This window comes from Bactrocera neohumeralis, chromosome 4 (assembly GCF_024586455.1).
Source record: "Bactrocera neohumeralis isolate Rockhampton chromosome 4, APGP_CSIRO_Bneo_wtdbg2-racon-allhic-juicebox.fasta_v2, whole genome shotgun sequence".
In the NCBI taxonomy this organism is placed as follows: Eukaryota; Metazoa; Arthropoda; class Insecta; order Diptera; family Tephritidae; genus Bactrocera; species Bactrocera neohumeralis.
In genome coordinates, this window is record NC_065921.1 from 14,699,424 (window position 1) to 14,726,324 (window position 26,901).

Consider the following 26,901-nt stretch of genomic DNA (forward strand, 5'->3'; position numbering starts at 1 on the left):
GCGAATTGTGCAGGTCGCCACTATGATCGCAGTTAGCTTGTTCTACACGCTGTCTTTTGCGTGTAGCTACATTTAAACATAAATAAATATGTTTTTTATTGCAAACTTTTTTCTTGTGACGAAATAAAAATGCATTTTTTTTTTGCAAGCCCACAATTTGCGCACAAAAAGCTTTCAACGATCATATAATATGTAATGCGTCGTCATGTGTTATCCGCGACGATCAATCACTTTGTTACGATCGAAATGAAGCGTTGCAGGCGTTGTTGCACAGGCTTTCCTTTGTCAGTAGTTTTCAGAACAAGTTTCAGTGTGAGCACTGCAAGCCAGTCCTCCTCCGTTGGCTTGCTGTACGCCAGCCAGCCAGGTGATCGTGCGCATGCGCACCTTGCTCGTCGCCAAAAGTGATCGCGCGCTGATGAAGATGCTACAATAGATATACTCGTTGGGTATCGCTGCATAGTTACAAGTGCTGCACAGGCTGGATCATCTCTGTGCTGATCATGATAATCATGCGGCGATCATATTTTGTGATCGCAAGTCGCACGCTTCATATAATTTTAGCAATTTTTCCCACTTTTTTCGCTCGATTTGATTTGATTTCTGCGCAGTTCACGAAGCGTAGCGTAGCGTAAGGCAGACGAGCTTGTTCACTTAAGTCAAATCGTTTGAAAATTAACTTGTTCGACTTATCGTGGAGAGTTGATTGATAGCAGTGCAAATAGTGTCTGAAGTTTGGTTGGAGTTTGCGGAACGTTGGCATTTTCCAAAGTGTGCTTAGAGCTGGTTGGACGGGCACCACTTGTTTTTCTCAATTTTGTGCTTTGTATTTTGTGTAAACAATTAATTTTTTTTACAATTTTGTTTATGAAATTATTGACTCATTTTTAATATTTATAGTTCCGTGAATTAGAAACCTCGTTTAGTCGTTTAGATTCATCATGCTTATATATAGTCGGTTCCATCATATTCCGAAGTTCATACACAATGTAATATTTAAACTTACATTTGCTTGTTTGTATGTTTCTTTGTAAATAGTAAAATAATCAAATTATTTTTTGTTGTAAAACTTTTTCATTATAATCCTTATCAATTCTGGCAGTTTAAAAATAAAAGTGATATTTATATTCCATAATATTAAATAAATTATAAAATATCAATATTTACAGATATGCAAACTTTTATATATAATCTTTTTTTATATTTCCATTAAATATTATACATATATTTTTTGAAAATTTTGAAAATGTAAAGGCTTTTAAGGAGCACACACTAGCGTGAAAAAAACGCTTTTCATATTTCGATAGGTTATACCATTAAAAATAACATTATCCAGTTTTAATTCAATATCTCAAATTATTTTTGATTTACGGCCTTCTAAAATAAGAAGCTCGTCGGTTCAATAAGTTTCATCAATATTTTTAGAGGCGTATTTTTCTCAAAACTACATTTTTCACATTTCTTTGAGTGATTACTCGGAGAAAATATGCCGATCACTATCAAATTTTTCTACAAAATCTGATAATTTGCCGTGCCAATTACGAATAAAATAATAAAAGTCTGGCTTGATACCGTTTTTAGACCTATAGGCAAAGTTGTTCAGAATGCTCCGTAGAATATTTCCCGCTCTAATCAGTGTACCAACGCAGGACCTTATATTTAAGATAGCATGCAAATAAAAAATATTTAAAAAATTTCTTTAAAAATTGTATTGTGTGCTCTTCAAATATGTATGTATGTATAAATACGAGGGTTGCCGTTTATATTTTGCGATTACAGAACAAAATCGCTTTATTCTTTTTCAAAATATTTTCCATTAAGATCTATCTTTCCCTCCTTACATTCAGACTTTCTTCGTCATTAGAAATATTTTAAAGACATTCTTAAGATACGAAAATAATTTGGAAATTGGACTTTTACTAAATCTTTTTTCAAACGCCTTTTTCTTTTGTGTGGAGCGCATTAAGAATAATTGACAAGTTTTAACCCAGCCCCGAATGTCAATAGTTTATATGTACGCGGCTGTTTACTACTAATATGAGTAAATAAAAGTAAGACTTTGTTCATAATTTTAAAATTCTTAATTTGTTCTTCCAAATCTATGTGGTTTCCCTCAAAATAATCCCCCTTGGTCCTAATACTCTTGTGCCAACGTTTTTTCCAATCCTCGGAACAGTTGCTAAAGTCAATTTCCCGAATAACCTCCAATACACGTAGCGACGTCTTCAATTGACTCAAAACGATTTCCCCGGAGCGTTCGGAGCTAAATCAGGCGAATATGGTGGTTGATGAAAAACTCACTTGCATTATCATCGTTCAATAGTTGTCGGCTCATAATTCCGGCCTATTTTTACGAACAGCTTCACGCAAGCGACGCATAACATTCAAAATAGTATTCCTTGTTGACAGTTTGGCCGGTTGGAAGGAATTCGAAGTGCACCACACCTCGATAATCGAAGAAAACTGTCAAGATAACCTTGATTTTTTACCTGCTTTGACGTGGTTTTTTCGACTTCGGCTCCCCTTTGCCATGATATTCGGCCGATTGATCGTCTTTTTCCGGGTCGTAAGCATAAATCCGAGACTCATTGCCAGAAATAATACTTTTGATGATATCCCTGTATTCGGAAAGCTTTGTTTCATAGACGTTAACGTCATGCTGTTTTTGAATCGTTGGAACCAAACGTGCTTTCTGATCTTTCAAAATGGGGTTTCAATGAACCTTCTGATATTTAAACGATACCATTATGATCTCTACAAAACACTAATTATTATTTTGATGTGATATTTGGCACAGATATACTCACCCAGAAAGAAAAAATTTCAACAAATGGGTTCTCGAGCGATATTTAAAAGAAAAAGTCTTACTATTTTTTGCCCACAGTATTATATACTTAGCTGTCCCTTAGTCATAGTTAGTTTTGGTTTCAATTATTGCAACACCCACTATCGGTTGGTGTTATCACTAACACTTAGTATTCACTATTCAATGTTATGAAATTTTAATTTTCTTGATTTTTATGTTTATTGAGAAGCATATACTTATGTATATATGTACACATATGTATATCACTTCATCTGCTCGTTTAAGAATGCTGTTCTGTAGCTTTATATGAGCTTAAAATGCCTATCAAGCATGTGATCATTACACATAAGTATTTATAAACAATATATTTTATTGAAATATAAATACTTAAAAAATTAAGTAAATAAACATATCGATACAATATATAATATATTTCATATATGTATGTATATCAGCGGTTTGTTTAAATAATTTATAAATACTTAAGGCTTATCATTTTCGAAATGATGATTTCAATTGGAAATGGTTTATTTTGGTGCAAAATCCCAGTCATAAATAACAAACATATTTCTTATATATCTGTATGTATATTTATTTTATTGTTGCTAAGAAGAGTCTGATATCGCTGCAAGAACAAAAGGATGTTCGTTAATTGCAAAGCAGATTTTATTTGGATCCAACGTAAACAAGCTCTTTATTCTAATTTTTTAAATTTAAATTTTAAATAAACATTTATAATGTACATATGTGTATTGTAGATATTTTTTTCGGGGTTTTCTGACAATTAATGTCTTTAATAATAAATTTTAATATTAATAATTATTATTTTTAATTTTTAAAACCGATGATAACAATCCTTCGCCTGATTCCGTTTCAAATTTTTCAAAGACAAAAATATATTTAAATTTTAAAAGCAATAAATTATAATAATATGTACATATATACATATTTACTGATAAATTTATAAATTTTAAAACCTTTTTGCATTAAAAACTTCTTTCTTATTCTAATTAAGTTCCCAATGGCAAATATTCTTTTCTATATCACTCTCCTCTATTTCCCTCTTTAATTTTTCAAAAAAACCCAAAACTATTCCGCTTATTGCTCATATTAATCCTCAGCGTAGCAACGCTTACCTGCCAAAAACATCCTTTATTTCTTCTCCATATCTCTTTCTTCTAATACACGTCTAAATGTTATACCATAAATTGACCGAGAACCACATGCTGCTAAGCCAAACAAATGCCAGCCCATCAATAAACTCTAAACTAACCAATTTCACTGCAACAACAAACACTATTAATAAGTAACTGTAAATACGAGTATGTTATATGCTTAAACTGAGCAGTCAAACATCCATACACCCTTTACCTTCCGAAATGAATGACAGCAACATAAAGGACAGTTTACATGAATGGGTTAAGAACGACAACATGAAGACATCGCTGTGAACAAGCAGCAAGAACTACACACTGACTGCAGTGTACTTTTGTATGTCTCCTTGTGCGGTAGCTTCGATGACCATTGACAAATTAAAGTTTGAAAGTAATTGGACAACAAATGGACGAGTAGCTATTTTATAGCGAGATGTTTTTGGAGTGGGTGCCAAATGCCGTTTGAGATTTCAATAGTTTCGTAAGATTAGATTTTGTGATTGGGTTGCCGAAGTCAGAGTTGCCAAGTGCAAAAAATTTCCACAAATCTTGAGCTTACTTTTCGTGTGGCAAGTTCAAGCGACGATTTTTGACGGGTTGTATCTGAAACATAATCTTGAAAGTCAGAAAGCGTAATACCTCCTAATTCCAATAATGTTAGGTTAGCTTTAGATTCGACTAAAAAATGTCATATTTTTTAGACGATGTTTGTATTTAAATATATATATATGTAGTATAAGGAATCCTTTGAAACCTGTATAGTAGTACTGCATTGAATCTTAGAAGCAAAGGCACCTCAGTTTTTCTTAAAACTTAACATGTAAGTGTGGAGTATTCACAGTCTTACAGTTATGGCCCAGTAACCTTTTCACAATGAATATCCAAAACCCTCCATAATAAATTCGGTTTTTTCAAAACGAACTTATAAAATTCATAAAGAGACAATATTGGTTTCAAAAAATTGTGAGAATGATCGCGGATGGCAATTCTTTTTACAGGACGTTCTAATACAGATTAATGTACACTTCGGGTAAATTATCGAGTTGCTGGTATTACAAAGTTCACACTGAACTTGTAATCGCATAGACGATTCCAAGAAGAATTTATTTAACTAAATTTTTACTCCATCTGTCGCCTTTTTAATATTTCTCGAACAACCTTACTATGAAATTTAAGGAACACACCCAGTGTGGCAGCCTTAAAAAAGCGATTGACATGGTATCATTCTCGAACTTGTTAATGAATGAGAAGCGAGAGCCATGAGGAAGCAAAACACAACATTTTTATTCCCCAACAGCGAAGAATGGTTCAATGGTTATGTGATCGAGATATTCAATGACGCATCAAATTGTGGAATAGGAACAGGAGCAACCTTCTTTTGTAGTAATCTATAAACGCTTCAAACTATTGACTACAATTCCGTCTTTCAAGCCGAAGGTGTTAAATGGGCCTCTAGTCAAACCAGCAAGTCCATAAACCTGCTAGTGGATAGTCAAATTGCAATTAAGACTAACCGTAGCGCCAATACTAAGTCTTCCAGTGTTAAGCTATGCAAGTAGACAAAATCTAGACTATCAGTAACTCGGTGAACATCAACTCCTAAGCTGCCCCAGACCATTTAGCTCTTTTAAGAATGGTTTTAAGCAATGGACCCTAGTGGAACATCTCAGGTCATGGAACAGAAGCAACACAGGGCATACCACAAATTTACTTTGGGGTAGTGTTGATGGTGGGCAGACCAAATAGAGGTTAGTAACATTGTAGGGGCACCTACCCTTAGGATCCACCTTCAGAAAATAGGAAAATGGAGTTGAGGGAATAGAGAGTATGCGCGGAGGATGATGAGACGCTGGAACATTATTATCCTTCAGCCGTGTGAGGCGGGACAATGCCAAGGCTCTCAATGCTCCAACTTAAAAAGCATGGTTTTACGAAATCCACTGAGTTGCTGGATAGGGTTGAAGACTGTAACTCAAAAAATACGTTATTTCAAAAAAGGGGAAAAATTTGAAACATTTTTCGGTCGTTATGTATTATATGTATTTCCGTTCAGGCGGACATATTATATAGATTGCGATCTATTTTAAAATGTTTTATCGGGTCCGAAATCTCATTTCAATCTAAAAATGGAAGTATTTCTAGCTTCTTCGCAATTCATCCCAACTTAACCCAAGAAATGTTTTTTTATGCATTTTCTAAGACAAGTTATTAATGTAAAAGTGGCAACTCTGTTCAGCAATTGCACCTACATGTACATATGTGTTATAGTATATACGCAACTCTACAACCGATTTAATTAATTTACCTTTACTTGTATTACAAATACCTTTGCAACGCCATGAAATAAGAGTGACAGCTACTCGAAAGGGGTGTATTTGCCAATTACCAAACCTCAAACGCACACACACACCAATACACATGCACATCAACATTTTTATGGTCAAAATCGCAACCTGGTTGTTAGGTTTGCCTTCAATAAATTAGACTATTACAATTGCTCGTAATCCAAGTGATGCCTAGAGGAAATTTTCGAGTGTCAAATAAATGAAGTAGCAGTTTTTAGGTGATTTTTATCTGACATTTGGCATACAACGCAATAAAGCACCACAAAAATACACATATTTACTATTTATTAACATAACTGGGTGCAAGCACTTAGAGATGCTACCACATGAAATACAGTTAAGTGGTGATCCATAAAAATGTAGTTGGCCATTTGCATACACACACAAACATATTTATATTGCTGAATAGCGGGCTGCTGTGTGTGGCACTTTCAGAAGGCAGCAAGAAGACAAATTGTACAACTCCTTAACCCCGTCGCATTTGTTGCACCCGAGCATTTGATGCTCCATGAGTCAACAAGCCAACGTAGAGTGTAGCAATAGACCATAATGCTTACATATTTAGTTACTAGAAGTACAACAATAACAAAAGTGGTTGCTAAACTACTGTAATAAAGACTCAAAGCGACAGTGACAAGTTTCGCCATATAAAATTAGCTTGCAACAAAAGTTAAGAAAAAAAAACAAAAAAATATGTAAAAACACATAAATATGAAAATAAAAGCCAAAAGCATGTGAAGACGTTAAAACAAAAATTTCGAAAATATTTTAAGTGTTTTCTCTGCGCCAAACTAAAAACTAAATTAGAACTAAAGCATCCATTAAAGCGAGCATCACTTTAAAATCGGCAGTAAAACCAAAAATTAACACAACAAAAAAGCTAATAACACAAGTAATTACAACAATTACGTTTCAGGCCGTAAGTGCTCGTCGCTCCACTTTGCGCAGCTTCTTACACTTGCTCGCGTCAGCTCACCTTCGCTGGCATCATCGCAGCTTCTTAAACAACTCATTTTCAGCTTGTTACCGATTTTTTCGCTTGAAACCGCATCATAAAAAAATTATTATGGTTCTATGAATGTTGCTTTTTTGCACTGTTCCTTTTCATTCATTCTAACCATTATTGTTCACCAAAAAAAGGCGTAAAGAACTCGTGAAGACACTCTTGTTGATTGTTAGCCGTCAAAAAAATGGTTGCACGGGTATGCTGTATCTAAACTTAGGTCCATGTACAGTATTGTAATAAATAATAGGTATATCAGAAGTCTTTTTTCCAAACTCATAAGGGAATGAAGCCGAATTCGAAGGAAAAATGGTGTCAACACACAACGACCAAAAGCAATTGAAGTTTTTAGAGGAATATGCATCGAATCCAACCAAAAAGACCGTTAGAACTAACCAATAGTTGAATTAAACAAGTTATAAACATCAATCAATAATATTATATTGCTTCTTTCTAAATTTTGGAGCCTGACATGTTCTACCGTACTGACTTTACTTAATTTTTTTTTCAAAATTACTATAAAACCCCTTAAAAGACATATATCGATTTATTCCTTAAAAAGCCAATATCGGAATACTTGTCTGTGGTATGCTGACTTACTAAACAAGTTAATTTCGATGACTTTCGGTTATTTCAAACATGTAAGTCTACCCATACTCGCTATTCATAATGGAACAGTTTCCGGTCTCGGCATTCGGGACTGAGAATATATCAACATTTGGATTTATTATAATTAACACTTTTTCAATTATGTTCCAAACAGGATATAGTTTCTTCCATACAAACTGACCTATCAAAATCAAGTTAAAGATTCTTTAAGTTATAAAAAATTCAGCGGAAGTTAACGCCGTTGCTTTCTAATGTTTTTTCAGTCGAACCCCCAGTTTTTGTTTTTCAACCTTCCTTTATGTATGCTCCTTATAACACCATTTCTGTAGGGAAACGAAGCAATCACTCAAGTATCTCTGTGATCTGCCACCAAAGTTTGCTTAGTGATCTTAATATTTTACACATAACTGTATTTGCCGAATATGTGAACTTAGTGTGGGAATTTACATGTATATTCTTATGTATTTATGTATTATCTTAAAGTGTTAATGTGCTATGGAATTGCTGTTAAGTATTGGCGTAATGCTTGAACTAATTTTTGGTTTTACTCGATTAACTTCATAAAAGGCAAATTCGTGATTGCTTTTCGTACGTTGTTAAGGCAGAAATATTATAAAAGAGGTTATAATTTAGTTATTAAATCAAGTGGAAGCGAGGTTCTAACCAAAATTAATTTTTTTTTACTGTTGAACCAGATTATACAGTGTCTGAAAATAATGTAATCTTCTAAACAGAAAAAAATCTTTTTTGACTAAATTCGATTTTAATATTTAAAATAGCAGACATCGATTTTAATGATTTTTCAACTTTTCCAACCCGTTTTTTGAGGTACGATTTGCCGTTTGCTGCACTATATATTTATCTTTTTCTTCAAAATAAGCCTTCGTGTCTACGATTTTCTCGTCAGTATTGCTTAATTTCTTATCAGCGTTCATTCGCATGCGGTCTGAGTAGAGCCTTTGGCTTGATCTAGAGACTACTTATATTGCATGCGCAAGCAATTAGAAGTCAAATTCTTTCAATTTTTACACCATTTTCATTGATTTCTGAGAGTGTCAGTTTCTTGTGAGTTCGTACAGTCCTACGTTGCACAGAGTTTTCGAAATATTCAAATTTTTATGGACGTTATGTCTAAAAAGTTTCTTTACTATCTTTAGAGTATCTCAACCAATTTCATTTTGCAGAACTATTTTATTCAAAGTAACCTCTTTTAAAAGTCTGCTGGGTTCATCGCCTTGAGTACTCTTAAGATCTCACATAATTTACAAACGAATAATAAAAAAACATTTGACGCAGAACTAAGACAAAATGCATCTAATCACTTTACAATAACAGCAGTTATAACCTACCTTTTGAAAGTTAGATCTTATGTACTAAAGGAAATATACCATATAAGTAAATTAAATTCCAATTTCCTCTTAGAAACGAAAATAAAGTTTCGAAATGCCTAGTATATATGTACATATGTATTTTATAAAAGCATCACGATTTTGGAAACAATTTCCTCTCTTTTCTTCTGGCTGTACAGATATTTTTTACAACAAAAAATATACCTATTTCCATGAAACTCTCTCTAGTGTCCTCTCACCAATCGTATTTAACAAATAAAGCTTCTAGAACCATACTATTGTCTTAACACAGTACTATATCATATTTACAACGATCTGATTGGATACATATCCATTGCATACATAGATAAATATGTATGTACACCGTTAACAGCTTGGCCAATCACAGGCGTTTGCGCAATAAGCTCTCAATGACAGCGCTCGGCTAATTGTTGTCTTGTAAATAGAGTGAGCGGTGACATGAAGCAGCTCAAACAAGTGTCAAACAAACTGAGAGATATGTATGTATGTATATACCTATATAAATAAGTATTTACATATGTATACATTGCTAATAAAACTATCATTAATAACAAACATAACTGCATTGTTATTGCACTAATTGCCTTTGTACTAGAGCGGCAACTAAGAAGTGCATATCTTACCGTAATTTGTTTGTAAGTGTGTGAGTATATGATAATAACATTTATTAAACATCAACTATGGGCGCCATTTGATTATTAATCCACGGAAAAGCGTCTAAAAGTGATTTACATACAAGTTGGATGGAAAAAACGAGATTGAAAAAAATGAGATAATTAAGTTCTTCCAGTTTTCACAGATTTTTTTATTTTTAGTATTGTAATTAAATATGAAAACAAGTAAAGCTGTTATCTTCGATTGCACGGAATTATAACACCGTTCACATGTGAATATAACTTTATTTTGTTCGGTCAATTTTTAAGGCAGCTATATGCTATAGTAGTGCGATCTGAAAAATACGGTCGGAGATTGTAGTGTTGCGTTGAACAATAAGCAATGCTGGGACACATAAATAGCACAATCTTAAAAGTGTTTACAAAAAGGTACACAAATTTATAAAAATTATTAAAAAATTGCATAAGATTGCTTACTCCGTTAGGTTTTTGTACTATATGCATTGAATACCAAGCCTCCTCAATTGCTGCCTATAAATCATCACATTTTTTTAATTTTTTCCTTGCTATTTTGGTCTTGACATCATACCACAAATTTTTTTTGGATTTATGTCCGGGCTTTGCACAGGCCCATCTAATATTCTTAGATTTTCATTGTCGAGCCAATGATTTACTACCTTTGCGTCTGCTTCTGATCATTGTCTTGCATAAATGTACAGTTTTTGGGCATGGATTCAAATATAAATGGTTGCATTTTATTTTTCCGTATATCAAAATACTGAAACCGGTCCATTTTACCATTTTTTCGAACAATAGGCCCGACGATATGCCATGAAACCAGACCATGATACTGTCTCCGCCGAGCTTAATGGTTTTTTTTAGCATACCTAGGACTAAGTACTTGACCTTGTGGGTGACGTTCAAATGTCTTTCCATCTGGACCCATCGTATTTATCTTGGTTTCACATTCATCCAAAATTGTGCTGTTTTGTCTCTGCAGGCATTTGCAAATGCCAGTCGAATTTTGATGTGGCGTTTTGACAGTGGTGGTTTCTTCCGGTCCCAAAAGTTGAGCCTCGTTCAGTCGTCTTTCTACAAGCTTTCTGGACACGTCCACATCATATTCGTCATTAACTAAAATCATAATTTCTTTTACTTAAAAATTTTTGTCTTCTAATAAATAAATTCGTAATTTTATTAAAATATTATCAAATTGATATTCCGAAAACACCTCTTCATTAGCTCTCACGTCCGCTTTCCCCTTTGTGCTGCCCCTTTGTATTAACTTTACTTTTAGAAATTATTCATCTTAGTTATCATCCGTATTTTATCAAATTTAATTTCCTGCTTTTCGCCACACTGACCACAAAACACCCACACATTTGCATATGCCACCGGAAATTAGTTAAAATATTCATTGAATAACTTCTTGTTAAGCTGATTGGCTATTGATTTTTATTTTGTTTTCAAATCCGTGCAAACTATTATCCTGCTTCCAATAAGCAAATTCGAAATTTATATATACACACATATGAACATATATGTATGTGTGTACACATGTGCTTTGAATTTATAATTAAATTTAGTTTCAACTACATACACACTTTTCTTAATCCTTTTTGCAGCTATAAACAACAAGCGCACACACTGTGACATAACTGAAACAGTTTTGGCAGCGTAAAAGTTGAAGGATGTGTTGTTGTGGAACATCCGCTGTCGATAAACGGAATTGATGTGGATGGTAAGTGATAGACATACATATGTATACATAAATATTCGGGATTTTTTCGGATATAAAGACGTGTATGTTTCAATGTACATTTTAGGAATTGATATGGTATAAGTTAAAGAATAATAGGGCATTAAAACAGTATATATTCCGAAATATTTGTAAATATATACTGAAATGGCTTAGTAGACACGTTTGCTCAGATTTCAGATTTCTCAGATGCTTTACGAAACTTCACCGCAATCGGTAAAAGCTCTTAATGCCCGAAAGTTAGTACTCTTCTAGGAAGCTTTTTCGTGGCAGAAATTCAATCGAGGTTTCTATATTATCTACTAAAAATATAAAAAAATTATTCAAAACCTAGAAATAGAAGTGTGGTTGAAAATTACTTGACCTAGATAAAATCGACCACCTTAAAGAAAGTGTGTACCATTGCGTAGTCAAGCAATATATGTAAACTGTGATGTCGTGGTAGAATATGCAATTTGACGACAAAACGATCCAATAATTCGTCATAGTAGAGCCCTGTGGGTGTTTTGCCCTTCTCTAGGTAATAGATATAGATCACATCCAAAAAATGATGTCCATCACCCTGTCTTCGCCTACTTCGTAGCAGGCTCGCCGGATAAAATCATCTGTTTCGACTTTTCCTTAATTTCTGGTATGTACCAGAGAATCCATATCCGTCGAAGGTCACGAAACGACGTAGAAGCTTATTCGGAATGTTCTTAAACAGTATCTAAGGCTATTGCGAACTAGTTTACGCTTGCGCTTGTTGTCTGGAGCAAGCTAACGAGGCACGCATCGCGCCGACAGTGATCTTATGCCAAACATTTCATGCAGAACGTAACCTTTGGGGATACCTGATGTCTCACGCATCTTCAATCAGCAGTCTGCCAATGTTAGAAGGCGAACGTTCAACTAATTTTTGACAAAGGATAATAGTCGCTATATATCAGCATTCAAACGATCTTTGAGACGGTCCGTTTGGGCTGAGTAACAGTAAATGTCTATGAGAATGTACTACATGATACTAAATCTCTTGTGATGGCGTCTTCGGCGGAGGGAGTGAACGTTAGTGAGCGCACCTTCACCGTACACTCCTTCTCGTACACTACTTTTCTTCTTTTTTATTGGCGCAGACACGCGGTTATAGCCGAGTTTACAACAGCGCGCCAGTCTTTCTTTCGCTGTTTGGCGCCAATTGGAGATTCTAAGTGTAGCCAGGTCTTTCTTCACCTGGTCTTTCCGACGGATTGGAGGTCTTTTTCTTCATCTGCTTGCGCCGGCGGATACTTCGCCGAATACTCTCAGAGCTGGAGTGTTTTCATCCCTTCCAACGACATGCCCTAGCCAGCGTAGCCGCTATCTTTTAATTCGCTGATCTAAGTCAACACTACTTTTAGAAGATTGAATAAAGCTATTAATTTTATAAAATTTGCGTAATAACGCGGATGATTCTGGTCTGTATGACGAGTTTATTAAATATCTAGGTCTCACTGCACTGATATTACTCATCTATTTAGTAAATTTTTGTACCTTACCATCACAAAAACTTCATACAAGTGGAGCATATTTAAGTTTTCTCCACAGGGTATTCCTCTCTAGTCCACGCAACACTAGTGGGCCTATCACTCACATAGATCTATTTTCTAAGTAATTTCACCAAAAACTGTTAGCAAAAAAAGATTCAGTCAGCATTTTGCAATTGGTGTTGGTGGAATCTTCTGCACACGTCCACCGGCTATCAGCTGTAGACCAATAAAGCGAAATAATCGCGCGGCTTGTGAGCGGCTCGATGCACCTCTATGCTTCCAAAGGCAAGTGGGCAAACGCGGAAAACCGTGCGCCATAGACTCTGGCAGACAGACAGACAGCAAATAAAAACTCGCTCGTCACCGGCGAACTAGATCGCAGCGCAGCGATAGAGGCGTGTCTCTGGCGTTCGCTGCAAAACACTGTATTGCACTGCCAGCAACTGGCATAAAAAAGTCAAAGCCGAATTCGAATTCGATTGGAGCCTGCGAGCGTGCGCATGCCTGGCTAACTCTGCTTTGTGTGGATACAATGAAATTTGAAGTTTTATAGCGCGACGCTGTTGCAATGCGCCTAACTAACTGACTAACTAACTGAGTTGGCAATAGACACGGACGCGGTTGGCTGCGGCCGAATGATATAAATTACAGTTTCAGTCTGGCGGCCGCCTGCTCCGGCATGCCCGCTCGCTCGCGATCGCCACCCGCTCAGGCGAGTTTACTTTTAGCAATTTTATTTTTATGCTTTATTGCGGTTTTTATTTTATGTACAGTAAATACACCGTATTCAAGCGTCTTTAAAGATGCTGTGAGGTTGCGCAGGCGCACACCACTGGCTGCCTCCATTCCACTTGTGTTTGTGTGTGTGTGTGTGTGTACGCGCAAATATTTTTTGTATAGAGATAATTGTGAGGGAACGACTCTGTGTTGCCGACATTAACTAAAAATAGTTGTTGTTGTAGTTGTTGCTATTGTAGTGTATTATTTGTTGTTGTTGTACTTGTTGTTGGCGTGCGCTATGCGCTATACGAAGCTTGAAACGGATGCGCTTGTTGCCAACAACAACAACAATAGCTCACTCCTTGAAGTTGCCAACAGTATTGTTGTTGTTGTTATTTACTTTTCACTCTTCCAAGTCGAGATCGGCAAGCGAAAGCCGGAAAAAGTCACTAACCACGTCGACGCTGCATACAATGAACGACTTTTGTTTGTAGAAAATTGAACAACAATAACAATGACAACAACAATAACAGCTGCTAAAAGAAATTATTATGAGCGGTTACATGGAAAAGGAGGCGTTTGGCGGCACATATGTTTCGTCGTTACTCTCACACACTTACATACATGCCCCTACCTATCACAGTTGTTCTTGTTGTTGTTACCTTTGTAGTTTATGAGATTTTCTGCTGGCGCGTATTGAATGTAAATGGCAACTCTTCTTCGCGTTACAACTATTTTAGGTGCTTAGTCGTTGCCAACAATCCATATATCCATGGTATTTAAAGAAATAGTACTTACAACAACAAATTTGTAGTACAACTAAAACATTTTTATTTCTACATAACCTCAACAATTTCATATTTGTTAACACGCCAAGTATGATACCCTGGTTCATCTTATCCCGCAGTGGCACAGTGGTACCGACCTTCATAATTTTGGAAAATTTTGAAGTCTTTATGGACCTCAAGCATGAAAGGGGAACTATACACACAGAAATCTAACCTAAAACATAGCATAAAAATCATTTTGATAAATTAACCCTAATAATCGACCAATTTTTTCACCACTCCGACCTAGCCTCAATTTCTTCTTTTTTTCGCATAAAATGTGTACTAAATCGACGAAGTTTACGTATATACTTGTATACCGTTCCCACGACAGGCGGGTCTAAGTAACCGGAGCGGACCCGTTTGTATTTCTAACCAAATTTCGTGTGCGGAATCGTTGCGAATATTGGAAAAGGCTTACGGTGTTTAAATTTTATCACAAACACAAACCTGCGAGGAGTACAAAGCCTTCAATGATGTTCGAGAGATCGTTGAAGACATACATGCCTCGTTCGGGTCGACTTTCGACCTCTTCAACTGATGAAAATATGAAAAAAGTGAAGGATATGGGGCTTGCAAATCGTCAGGCAAGTTTTAAAAAGATGTCAAAAGAGCTCGATAACTCTCGCGAGTCGGTTCGAATGATTTCGGTGGATATTTTGGGTATGAAATGCGTTCTTGCTCGACTCGTCCCGATAAAGCTTAATTTTTTTTTTCAAAAAGAGTACCATCTCTTTGACCAAGAACTGTTTACTAGCCACCATGTCTCGAAATTATTTCAGGAATGTTTTTTGCCGCTACAACAACAACATATACTCTTCTAGTCTTATAAATAAATTTTAAGAGAGAGTTTCACGAAAACTATTGCAAACTGTATCCTTTAAGCCTTAACATAACCTAAAAAATATAAATTACCAATTTTAGCCTCTATTAGAAAAATTATATACCCAAAAAGTCACATTTTCTCGCCCAAAACCCACTGTGCCGCGCGCGCTATTTGTACTTCTATTTCATACCCATTTTTAAATAGCAATTTTTCCGAACCGTTTATATTGGCTTGTTGCATAAAGGCTTCGGCTCTTGGGCTAGTGGGAGTGTTGCAGGCGAAAATCTCATAAACCATAAATGCTACAGGCTACAGCTCATATCGTACCCATTTCGTTCATACACACACGCACCACCTCCACTGGAGCACTTAAAACGCTTCCAAACACCTTCAGTTCCACCGGCGCACGAGCGGCATTCAGCCTGCCGCAATGGCTGCCTGGGCGCTCGCTCGGCTTGTTTGATTTAACGACTGGGCCGTCTGCTGTTCGCGCGCTTGGCATTTTTGCCCTCCTCTCCATTTTGATTTTATTTTATTTGAGCTTTTAAGACAGTTATTTGTGTTTGTTTTGCTGCTATGCCACATTGGCCTGTTACAACTATTTTAAAGGTGTTTCCGGAAATTTCGAATTTGTTTTAAAAATATCTACGCAATTAGTGTTGGCAGCGCAAATTAGCGCGGAATTATGAGATATGTATGAAGTGCGTGCCGAAACACCCATGCACCACATACTATATATAGGTGTATGTATACACCTTATATAAATATATTGTATACAATGAAAGAGTGTTGAAATGTATCTGCATAATGCCCGAAAAGTAGAGCAAAGCGGAGGTTGTGTATGCGACATTTGGAACAAATTTGAATACAGTGAAAAGAGCTTTTTTAAGGGGATATAATTAAAGAAGCGGCTATTTCTGAATTTGATATCCCCTTAAAACGAATACGGTAGTGTAAACTGACGTTGAGCATTACCAAAAGCGTCGTCAGGATAGGGAAGGACCGCTCCGAGCCAATCGATACCAAGCGAGCTTTCAGAGAAGAAGACTTCCTATCGCGCGGCTGCATAGAGAAGGTACAATCTTCTATGTGATATCATTATCATCAACTACCGCGTCTTTAGTTTTGCTTTCTCCAGAATGGATAAGGAAGCGAAGCAAATGGATATGGTAGTGAACGAGGAAAAGACGAAATATCTTCTGTCATCAAACAAACAGTCGTCGCACTCGCGAATCGGTTCCCACGTCACTGTTGAAAGTCATAACTTCGACGTCGTAGATAATTTCGCCTATATTGGAACCAGTATTAATAGCAACAACAATGTCACCCTCGAAATCCGACGCAGAATAACTCTTGCCCATAGGTGCTTCTTCGAACTGAGCTGGCAATTGAGAAATAAAGTCCCTTCTCGACCAGCCAAACTCTATACTAAAAGTCACCCATTATTCCCGACCTGCTATATGGTGCAGAGGCATGGACGATGACAACATCTGATGAGTCGACGTTACGAGTTTTAGAGAGAAAGGTTCTGCGGAAGATTTATAGCACTTTGCGCATTGACAATTGCGAATATCGCATTCGATGGAACGATGACCTGTAGGAGTTATTGTTCTAGTTGAGCGAATTTAAGGACACCGGCTACATTGGCTAGGTCATGTCGTCCAAATAGATGAAAACGCCCCAGCTTTAAAAGTGTTCGACGCAGTATCCACCGAGGGAAGCAAAGGAAGAAAAAGACCTCCACTCCATTGGAAGGACCAGGTGGAGAAGGAGCTGGGTACACTTGGAATCTCCAACTACCGCCCAACAGCTTGAAGGAAGAACGTTTGGCGCGCTATTGTATGTAAACTCGGCTATAACCGCGTATGCGGTGTCTTCTCTAATAATCTTATAATTCCCTTATCCTAAGCTAAAAATTCTATTTTTTTGGAAACTTCATTAAAAACCAAAAACCATCACTTTATGAAATCATCACTTTAGGAAAGTAAGTAACTTAAAATTTTAGAAGTTCTACCTAGACTTTATCATACATAACGCTTGCTTACCCGAACTTTTTCCAAAGATTAAAATTTAGTTAAACTTCCTCGAAAAATGTGTCCAGAAACTTCCATATACAGATACTTCAGTTTCAATAACAGCGAAAGGGGAACATTGGCTTGTTGTCGTTCACTACTGAACTCTTTTAGCCTTAAACCAGCTCAGCCAACGTTGACCAACTGCCAGCACCTGGTCCTTCTGACCAATGGTAAACCGTAAGAGGTCTAGGGAACTCTTCGCTCGCAGCAAGTTCCATCTTTAAATGGTTGTAGGTGTTCCAACTGGGCACTGTGTGGTCGAGGTTCATGCAGTAAGAGTGGGAGTCTTACCGCATGCCGCTGAATCTCATAGTTTCAGACATCCGGATCGTATGACTTCACAATATACTTTTTTAAGATCTTTATTAAAAATAACAGTATTAAATATTTTTATTTTCTAAAAAATGGGCCTTCTTTCGTAAAAGTATATTAACTTCGTTTAATTTTTTTTACAAAATTTTCCACACTCGCACTCAAATCCACGAAATATTTAGACATTCCGCAAAAACAAATGGCTGCGGGGCGACAGTTAGACAGACAATTTAATTGGGTTTCAGTGCGCATGCGAATTGCTTTCTGTTTGCTTGCTACCTTGTACTCAGACTCACTCGTAAAAACAAAAGCAAAAATGCAAGGAAAAGTAGGAATTTGTTCGAAAAAGAACTCACATGTGTACATTTCTCGAGCTGCCAACACTTCTGCCACAACTTGTGTCTGAGAACGAAGATCCGTATTTGAATCTGCCTTAAACTTCGATTGAGTCGAAAATACGGTTAGCGCAGAGAAGGGGCAAGGAAAGAAAACTGTGTTAGAGAAGCGCCATAAAATGTATGTAGTAGCAACTGGTTTAATTTTTTTGTTAATTTTAGCCTTTTGTTTTGGCCAGAAAGTACCATTTTAGCATCATTGAGAATCGTGATGTTCCAGTAAGATTTTTTCGGTTGTTGTTACATACTTTGCATGTCACAGTTGACTTTGTGCTTTGCTTGTTGCCAATGTTTACGCTTGTTGTTGCGATAAATGAAAGTCCTAAACTTGCTGATCGCTTTTTTATTGTTGTTTTCTTTAATTCGTACTTTGTTTTAAACGCTCTGCCGTTGTATAATTGTGGTTAGTGTGAAACTCGGAGGTTTTCTATGGAAAAGCGGACTTCAATTTTATTGGCCTTGAAATTTGGAGAGTTTCCATAAGTTAAGTATTCCAAGTGTTTCCGAAATTTCAAAAATTAATCTAATCTAATATAAACAAGTAAAGGGCTAAGCTCGGGTGCAACCGAACATTTTATACCCTTGCAACTTGCAAGAATCAATGTCAGGGAAATACCTTAAGAAGGAAAACGTCAAACAGAAGATCGAAATCTAAGCAATTTTATAATTCACATAGCCTACACAAAAAAAAATGTTCCCAGGGTTTCATTAAGACACCTCACGTACAATCATCAATAATATGGAGCAAAGTCAGCCGAATGTTCGAAAATCCTGGTAATAGTTATATGGGGGTTAGGCCAAGTTTTCGCCAAATTTTACTTATTTTTAGGTACAAAGATACACAGTTATGAGTAAAACATCTTCTGAAATTTTCATTGAAATAACTCAAATATTGGCCGATATATTAAGCACAAAGTTACCTGGAAGTTCGAAAATCTTTATATTGGGTATATGGGAGCTCAGGGAAGAATACTATAGACCCGATTAAACCTTTTTTATACACAGTGGTACTAATATCCGGAAAGGATTCTGTCTGAATTTCAATTGAATATCTCACATATTGATCGATATTTTGGGTCAAAAGTTAACTAAAGATACTGGGGTACACATATTCGGTACCTAGGGGCTTGAACAGTTTTGGTTAGATTTTGGACAATTTTTGGTCAAAAGGTCACAAGAAAAGTTTCCAAACTTTATTTTTTATTTTTTTTATTTAATTTCTTTGTATCACCCTGTAGCTACTAAAACACTTCTCAACATTTGCAATTTCTTCACCATTTTTTTCTTTTATACTAGCTGTGTTGTTACTTGTCTGTTCACTTGTAGCCTGTTGTTGTTTTCCTCCGCTTTTTGCTCGAAGGTGCAGATTTGTACCACTGCAATTTGTAGGAGATTCATTTGATTACGAATGCGATCTGCGATTTGTGTTGATCGTGTTATGTTAACCATTTTATTTCGCATGCGCTTTTTATTTATCTAATTTTTTTTAATCTTCTTTCAAAGGCATGTGATTTTACAACTTTTCCACACACTTTCATTCGTTCTACCTTAATAACGCTGCTCTCAGCTGCATCTTCCACCTTAAAATGGAAACACAAGCACATATTCCCTTACAATTCCCTCAGGTTCTTCAGAAAACGAGTCAAACAAACAAATTCAATAAGAACTATTTGCTTGAATAGCTTCCAAATTGGGTGGAAAATGAAAAAAGAACGTCTTCAACACAATAAAGCACGTGAAAATGGCATAATTTAGAGCCGCGCGTCATGATTAATGATGTTCAGTCTCAACTGTTGACATTGACAAGATCATTTCTTTTCATTCGCGCTTACTTCGAACGAACGATTGCATAAAAAGCAAGATCTGTGAATGAAGGCCGCGGTCAAGAATTTTCTGCAGATTTTTGTATAAAAACTTCACACTTTTGTTATTTTTTTAATTTTTTATATATTTTTTATTACCTATTTTTTAACATTTTTCCATATCTCATACAAAATTATCTTTAACTCCACTGTATAGTCAGCTGCACTGGAGAACTATTTGGGTGAGTGAAGCTGTAAGGCAAGCCAACAGATATTGTTGTTCCTAATACTTCATATTGTTGCACAGCTGTAGTGAAGTGAGGTAAAATGAGTGCCGAGTAGTCATCAATATTCGGTATTACTCATAATGGGTGAACGTCCGGCAAATGATATTGGCTGGAATTTTGTCGAATAAACAGCGGGACATAACTACTATTGAAATCTACTGTATTTCGGATAATTACTTATTATTGATTCGAAAGTTATTTTTAGCTATTTTTGCAGCGGAAAATACAGCAAATATTTGAAATCTAAGGCTTTTAGAAAGGGAGTCTGAAACTGTTCTATTTTACCGCACTCATTAAATATCTTGAGAAAATGCTTAGGAATTGTATTAGCAGACACTGATGGCAGTTCCAGATACGTATGTCCGTAAGTGTTGGATCTACAAAATCCGACTTAAATGCCGAATAAGAGTTGTCTTATCGAGAAGAGCGTTGATTTTATTTTATTTTTTCATTATACTCCTGAACTAAAATGCTTCCGCTCTGGTCTTCTTACTCCATCTCAATATTGCTTTACTGGCGAGTTAGTCTAAAGTAATCAAACAGTATCGGCTTTTGCTCCGTGTAGCTACCAAGCACTTATTCACCACATTTGTTTGAGTTTTAGAACTTATCAAGAGTTTTAAAAAGCTCGCTAAGAATGCTGCTGGTTTAATATGATCAATAGGGAGAAACTCAGGCTCCAGCCTTACTCTCGAACTGCTGTATTGTCAAAAAATCAAATTCAACATCCAAACAATAAAAGAACTTGTGATGTTACGAAAATCTGACCACATCACAAACGATCGCGACCTCTTACAGCTAACACAACCAGGTTCTTCATTTTTATGACTTGAGCAGTTTGCCGTGAAGCTTGTTACACCAGAAGTCCCTCAGTTTTTGAGATATAGATATGAAATTCACACTTCACACTGCACACTTCTTCTTCTCCCCATGAAGCAGCACTTTTGTCGAAACAGTCGATATCGGAATACTAAAAGATATGGCTGCCATGAAACTGAACGCTCAAAATCAAGTTTTCGTATGAAAACTTTTTTCTTTGACAGGATACATATCTTCACGAAATTCGGCAACGATTATTATCCAAGGCAACTGTGCAATCTCCAAGCGAATTGTACAGATCGGATTACTATAGCATATAGCTGTCATACAAACTGACTGATCAAAATGCATGCGTATAAAACTTTCCATCGCCTTTTCTCCTTCTCAAGACTAATAATCTACTTTTATTCACTACCAGCTTTATTTATCTTCGTGTTGAGTCATGGGTTCAAAATCGGGAAATTAAAAAATCACTCTGATCCTGAATATGAAACCAAGCTCGAAAATTTTCTTGGAAGTGTGTTTATAGAGGAAATTCATTTTAGTGCTGTTTTTGTAGGTAACACGCTATAAAACGAATAAAAAGCGCTTCTCAATCGAGTCAACACAAAAAGAATGCAAAAAAAACTAAAACCCAAACAACTATAATAACAACAAGTGCATATTAAAATCGAATAAAATCGCCGCAGTAGCATTTGGATTTATTTATTATTTCATTTTATTGTTGTTGTTGCAACGCTTATCGTGTAGGATGACAGGCTATCCATAACTAAGCGACGAGAAATTTGCATGCCACCAGCTTTTATGTGGATGCTCATGCTTACATAGAGATATATGTATGTGTGTATATGTAAATACAAGAAACATGTAAAATAAGAAATAACTAACAAAATGAAACTACAATCAAAATAATGAAAAAAGCAAAAAAACAGGAGCTTTAATTTCATGAGAAGCCCAAACTAATCGCAGCGACAACAAAGCAGGAGTCTGCGCATGCTCAACATACAAATGCAAGTTCGTCGCGAAAAGATTTACAAGCAGCTAGCTGCAACACACCAAGCGTATTTGTACATTCCCGCACAAAAGTTTGGCCAAAAACGCCAAACACACGGCAGCGCTGCAATGCAAAATCAGCTAGCAACAATAACAACACCGAAAACAACAACAACAATCGTCACAAGACACAATTTATAATTGGCGGTTGATGACATCCTTTTCGGTTGCTGATACCAGCAACAGCGGCACGTTTTGGTGCCACTGCTGTTATTCTTGTTGTTGTTTTGTCTTTGTTTTTATTTTTATTTTTTCTCCAGTTTTTATTTTCTTTTTGTTGTTGTTGCTCGTGGCCATGGCCAAAATGTTGCAGTGTAAAATTTATTTACTCACCGACTGGTCGCCACATTTTTAGGTGAGGCTGTTGCAAGCTGTGGAAGGAAGGAGAGGAGTTTGAAATTTCTTTGAAATGGAAAACATGCGCATGTATGTGTGTGTGCTAATTTCTGGTGATTTCTAAGTGAAAATGACAGTTTAGAAAACTCGATATTTTTCAACTGAATTTTTTATGCAAATCCAGGCACACAACCACACATACACATACATACATACATACTTGGTTATAATGCGCGTTCTAATTCTACACATTTACATTGTGTGCGCCAATGCAGACTTTGTTTTAGTTTTTCTTTCTTTCTTATTTTTGCCTCCTTTTGTTCGCTAGGAATTTTAAATTGTTCACTCATTGCATTCATTGGTTCCGATTGAAATTTGAATTTCATTTACTATTTACATATTTGACTTGCAAATGCAAAGATTGTCAAGCTAATTAACATAAACGGTTTACAGTTGTTGCTTCTTGTTGCTTTTGTTGTGCTCATAGCTGTTCGCTGCCAGCCAGCGATTGCAAACAAAGGCTCATACGAGCTGGAAGTGTACTCGCGCCGCAGTGAAAAACAACAAAACAATGATAAGTGCCATTTAAACAGCAACAATGCACCAAAAAATGAATTAAATGAAAGATTGAATCCAATTTTTTAATATAAATTAAAACCGTTAAAATCACATGCAAAAAGATCAGCACAAAACAACAATAACACGAGCGAATTGATTACAACAATGGCCACAATCATATCGCCATTTTCATATCGATTTTGCGTTGCCTGTTTTTCTTTAGAATCATATACCGCTCATGAATTATTTTTTTACTTAAAAACCCCTCAAATGTATGATTGATGAAATTTTATGTCAATATCAAAAAATCTTGTAAACTCATATTTTGAAAGATAATGGTGACGTCATTTGTAATATGTGATGTCAGTTTAGCGATGTCCATTTAAAAATTAAGGAGCTATCTTCAGCAATAAAAAATTGTCAAAAAACTATCGAGACTATCGAAACTATCAGAGCTTTAAATCCAAACTATGAAAATATCATTTTGTAAGCTTTGCAATTGTTGTCTTACTTTTTCCGAAATTTTAGTGATTCGATTGGATAATAATAAAAAAACACTAATGAAAATACTCTAAAAAATGATATTCATTTTATCAAAATTGCCTCGGAATGGAAAAAAAATCTAAAAATGTATTCTCACGAATTTTAATATACATTTTTATTATCGCCTTCAGTTTAAGGGTATGAACCACAATAAAAGCATAGCAACTCTTAATTTAATTTTGAATATGTTCATAATTTCATTGGAAAAAATAAAGAATTTAAGGCAGCCTTTCTGTCCAGTTAATAGAGTTGTCTGCATTATAGATTGCACCTCTTAATCCAATTCTCGATACTCTTGTTATAAACCTTGGATGTGATGGTCTTCAGCGCCTTCAACGAATTGATTCAGGTATTTTGTGGCGTGTTTTGAGAAGTTTCATACCCAAAACATTAACCAAAATGTGATAAGTCGATATAAGATAACAATTACTACTATATTTTTAACTTTTTAACTTTCTCGATGTTATCGTTATTAACAAAGATGGTGGACGACTGGGATGAGGAAAATATTTGATGATTTCAAGACCTTCATTTAATGCTTTGTAGAACTCAAATACTTGTGCTTATGATGAAAAAATGATTCAACAATACTTTTTCGTTAAATTTTTAAACCAGATACATATAAATGAATGGGGTAAATATTTATCTTCCTTATACAAGGTGTGTTCTAAAGTAAACAGGACTTTTTGAATCTTGCGCCCCTGGTGGCACCTGGTGCGTTAGAATCTGCTATCTTTATAGATTGTCCAGTGAGAATTTTATGACATTTAATATCTGAAGGAAACTTGTATATAAAAAGTATTTGTCTCGTTGTTTGTCCGCAATGGGCTCCTAAACTACTGAATCGACTTTAGTAAAATTTAGCACACTGTATGCAGTTCGAACCAACTTAGAATATAGGATAGTAAAAACAATTCATAAATACAAAATACAGTGAAAGCGATCTATTAAGCGGACATCTCCATTAACCATGCACATTATTAATGTTTATTAAGTACAATCTATAAAGCGGACAACTCTATTAACTGGACTGAAAGGCTGCCTTAAATTCTTTATTTTTTCCAAAGAAATTTATTTGTATGAACATATTCAAAATTAAACCTCAAGTACAATATTTTGGATTCTTATACCGACAAAAACGTGTTTACCTTTATGCGTAAATAAAATTTTCACTGTATTGAATAGTTTATTATATAAATAATAGTATAGAATGTATACCACAGTAACGCGTGGCCGGATCCCCTAGTATTATTTATAAAACACAATTCAATACATTTGACTTCCTGTACTGACTTCTGTAAGGTGTTTCATTAATCCAGTTTTGGATTTATCTCAAGAGTGAGGACATCTTTTAAGGATTTGAATGCTACATAGTTGGACAAAGTAGTGTTCCGAGAAGTGTTTTTAATTAGACCGAGTCTATTGTAATACCTGACAGAAATTTTAACTAAGAAAAAAGAACCAAACTGAGAATTTCGTGCTTTATAATGATCCAATACATCGAGCTGACTTGTTGGTTGCGGCATAATTTTGTTGGTTCATGCCTTACAACTGCGCTGACCATAAACTATATCCCAGAGTGTATCAATCTCATTAAACTTGTGTGCATTAACCCCAATTGATCAGAATTTTGGAAATGGGTTTATTTTCTAGACGGGATACTTACATTATGGTAAGATTTTCAGCGGGCAAAGATTTGCCACTATTAAAAACAGCATTTGTTGATCGACTTATGTAAGAATTTCTATTTGTAAACTTTTATTTCTTTGATGACTATTTTTTTTTTAATATTTTATATATTTCTTTTAAGCAAAAGCAATAACAACAGTCAGTTTTTAATTAAAAAAAAAAAAAATACAAAAATCATCAATTGATAAGTTCTTAACTTATGTATATTACGTAAAGGGTATACGAAATATATATTAATTTTTTGCAGAAAACAAAAAAAAAACCTGTTATTGTTTAAATATTGCTCTTTTTGTTGTACTTGTGTGCACATATTTTTGCTCTGTTATTTCAATTATCATATTCTTAATGTCGCAATCGCAATTGTGATTCGTTGAGCGGTTGTTATGTATAAATGTTGATTTATTCATTATTTACCTTGTGATTGTTGTTTTTATTAAAAATAATTGTTAATATTGTCATTGCTACTGTTGGTGTGTTTTTCACATGATTGCATGCATTGAGGGGATTTTTTTTTATTTATTTTGAAATTTGTGGAATTTTTTGAGCAAGCGATATACATGTACATACATACATACTTCGTTTGCTCGTGCAAATTTTTGCAAATCATCTACATATAGATATGTATTATACTCGCAGTTGTTTACATTCACTGGTTTTTATTTGTTGCTATATTCAGCTATTTATAATGGCTTTTTTGGCATTCAGTACATAATTTATGGTTTTCTATAGGGATACTACTTTTTTACGAAAATCAAAAATATTGTCCTAAAAATGTTGTGACTTATAAGTATTAAATCGTCGAAGATTTTTTACAACTCCCTGCCGATGGGCGCCTGTTTCGGCAGAAAAAAAACTTGTTATTGCTAGGAACAGTGATCAAACCAAGGTGCATTCTATTGGGTGGTCGAAAAAGTCTTTTCGTATTTTGTCAATAGATGTCGTTCTGGTCGTATAACTCCCGTGCTACCAATCACATTCTGTCATACCATATAGTGTTGGAATTGGAGAGATTTTAAGCTTCATTTAACCAAAAATTAAATTTGGTGAAGTTGAAAAAAAGTTACAGCTGTTCACAAATGAGTGAAAATAATGAAGAAATTCGCTATATTTTGAAATTTTTGTATAAAAAGGGAAGAATGCCACACAAGCCACCAATGAAATTTATAAAGTTTACGGCGACGATGTTGCATCAGTTCGTGTAGCACAACAATGATTCACTCGCTTCCGTTCTGGAAATTTCGAAATCTCGATTTACACTGTTGGAATAATGTCTCTATCGGAAAAATAGCAAAAAGTGGTCGACCAAAATGGTACATATTTGTTTAACCATTTAGTAGTATAAATATAAAAAAAATAAGTTAAAGTTATTAAAAATACGAAAATACTTTTTCGACTACCCAATATATGAGGTCGATATTCTAAAGCAGATGTTAGACCGTAGCAAATTTCAATTAGAGTAATCGGGAGAATTTGGCAGGCCTAGTGTTGCAATCT

At 35.3% G+C, this 26,901-nt stretch overlaps 2 protein-coding genes across 4 annotated transcripts in view; one reads left to right on the forward strand and one right to left on the reverse strand.

Moving 5' to 3' along the window:
* LOC126757642 (uncharacterized) overlaps positions 1 to 11,045 on the reverse strand; it is a 58,512-nt gene extending 47,467 nt beyond the window's left edge. Inside the window, exon 1 of the mRNA XM_050471709.1 lies at positions 10,789 to 11,045. Coding sequence (XP_050327666.1) covers positions 10,789 to 11,045 — 257 coding nt within the window. The remainder of the gene's footprint in view (positions 1 to 10,788) is intronic.
* LOC126754752 (protein N-terminal asparagine amidohydrolase) overlaps positions 1 to 26,901 on the forward strand; it is a 93,182-nt gene that overhangs the window by 42,058 nt on the left and 24,223 nt on the right. For all 3 annotated transcript variants that reach the window (XR_007666419.1, XM_050466838.1, XM_050466837.1), the window contains exon 2: positions 11,527 to 11,642. The gene's annotated coding sequence lies outside the window, so the exon portion shown is untranslated. The remainder of the gene's footprint in view (positions 1 to 11,526; positions 11,643 to 26,901) is intronic.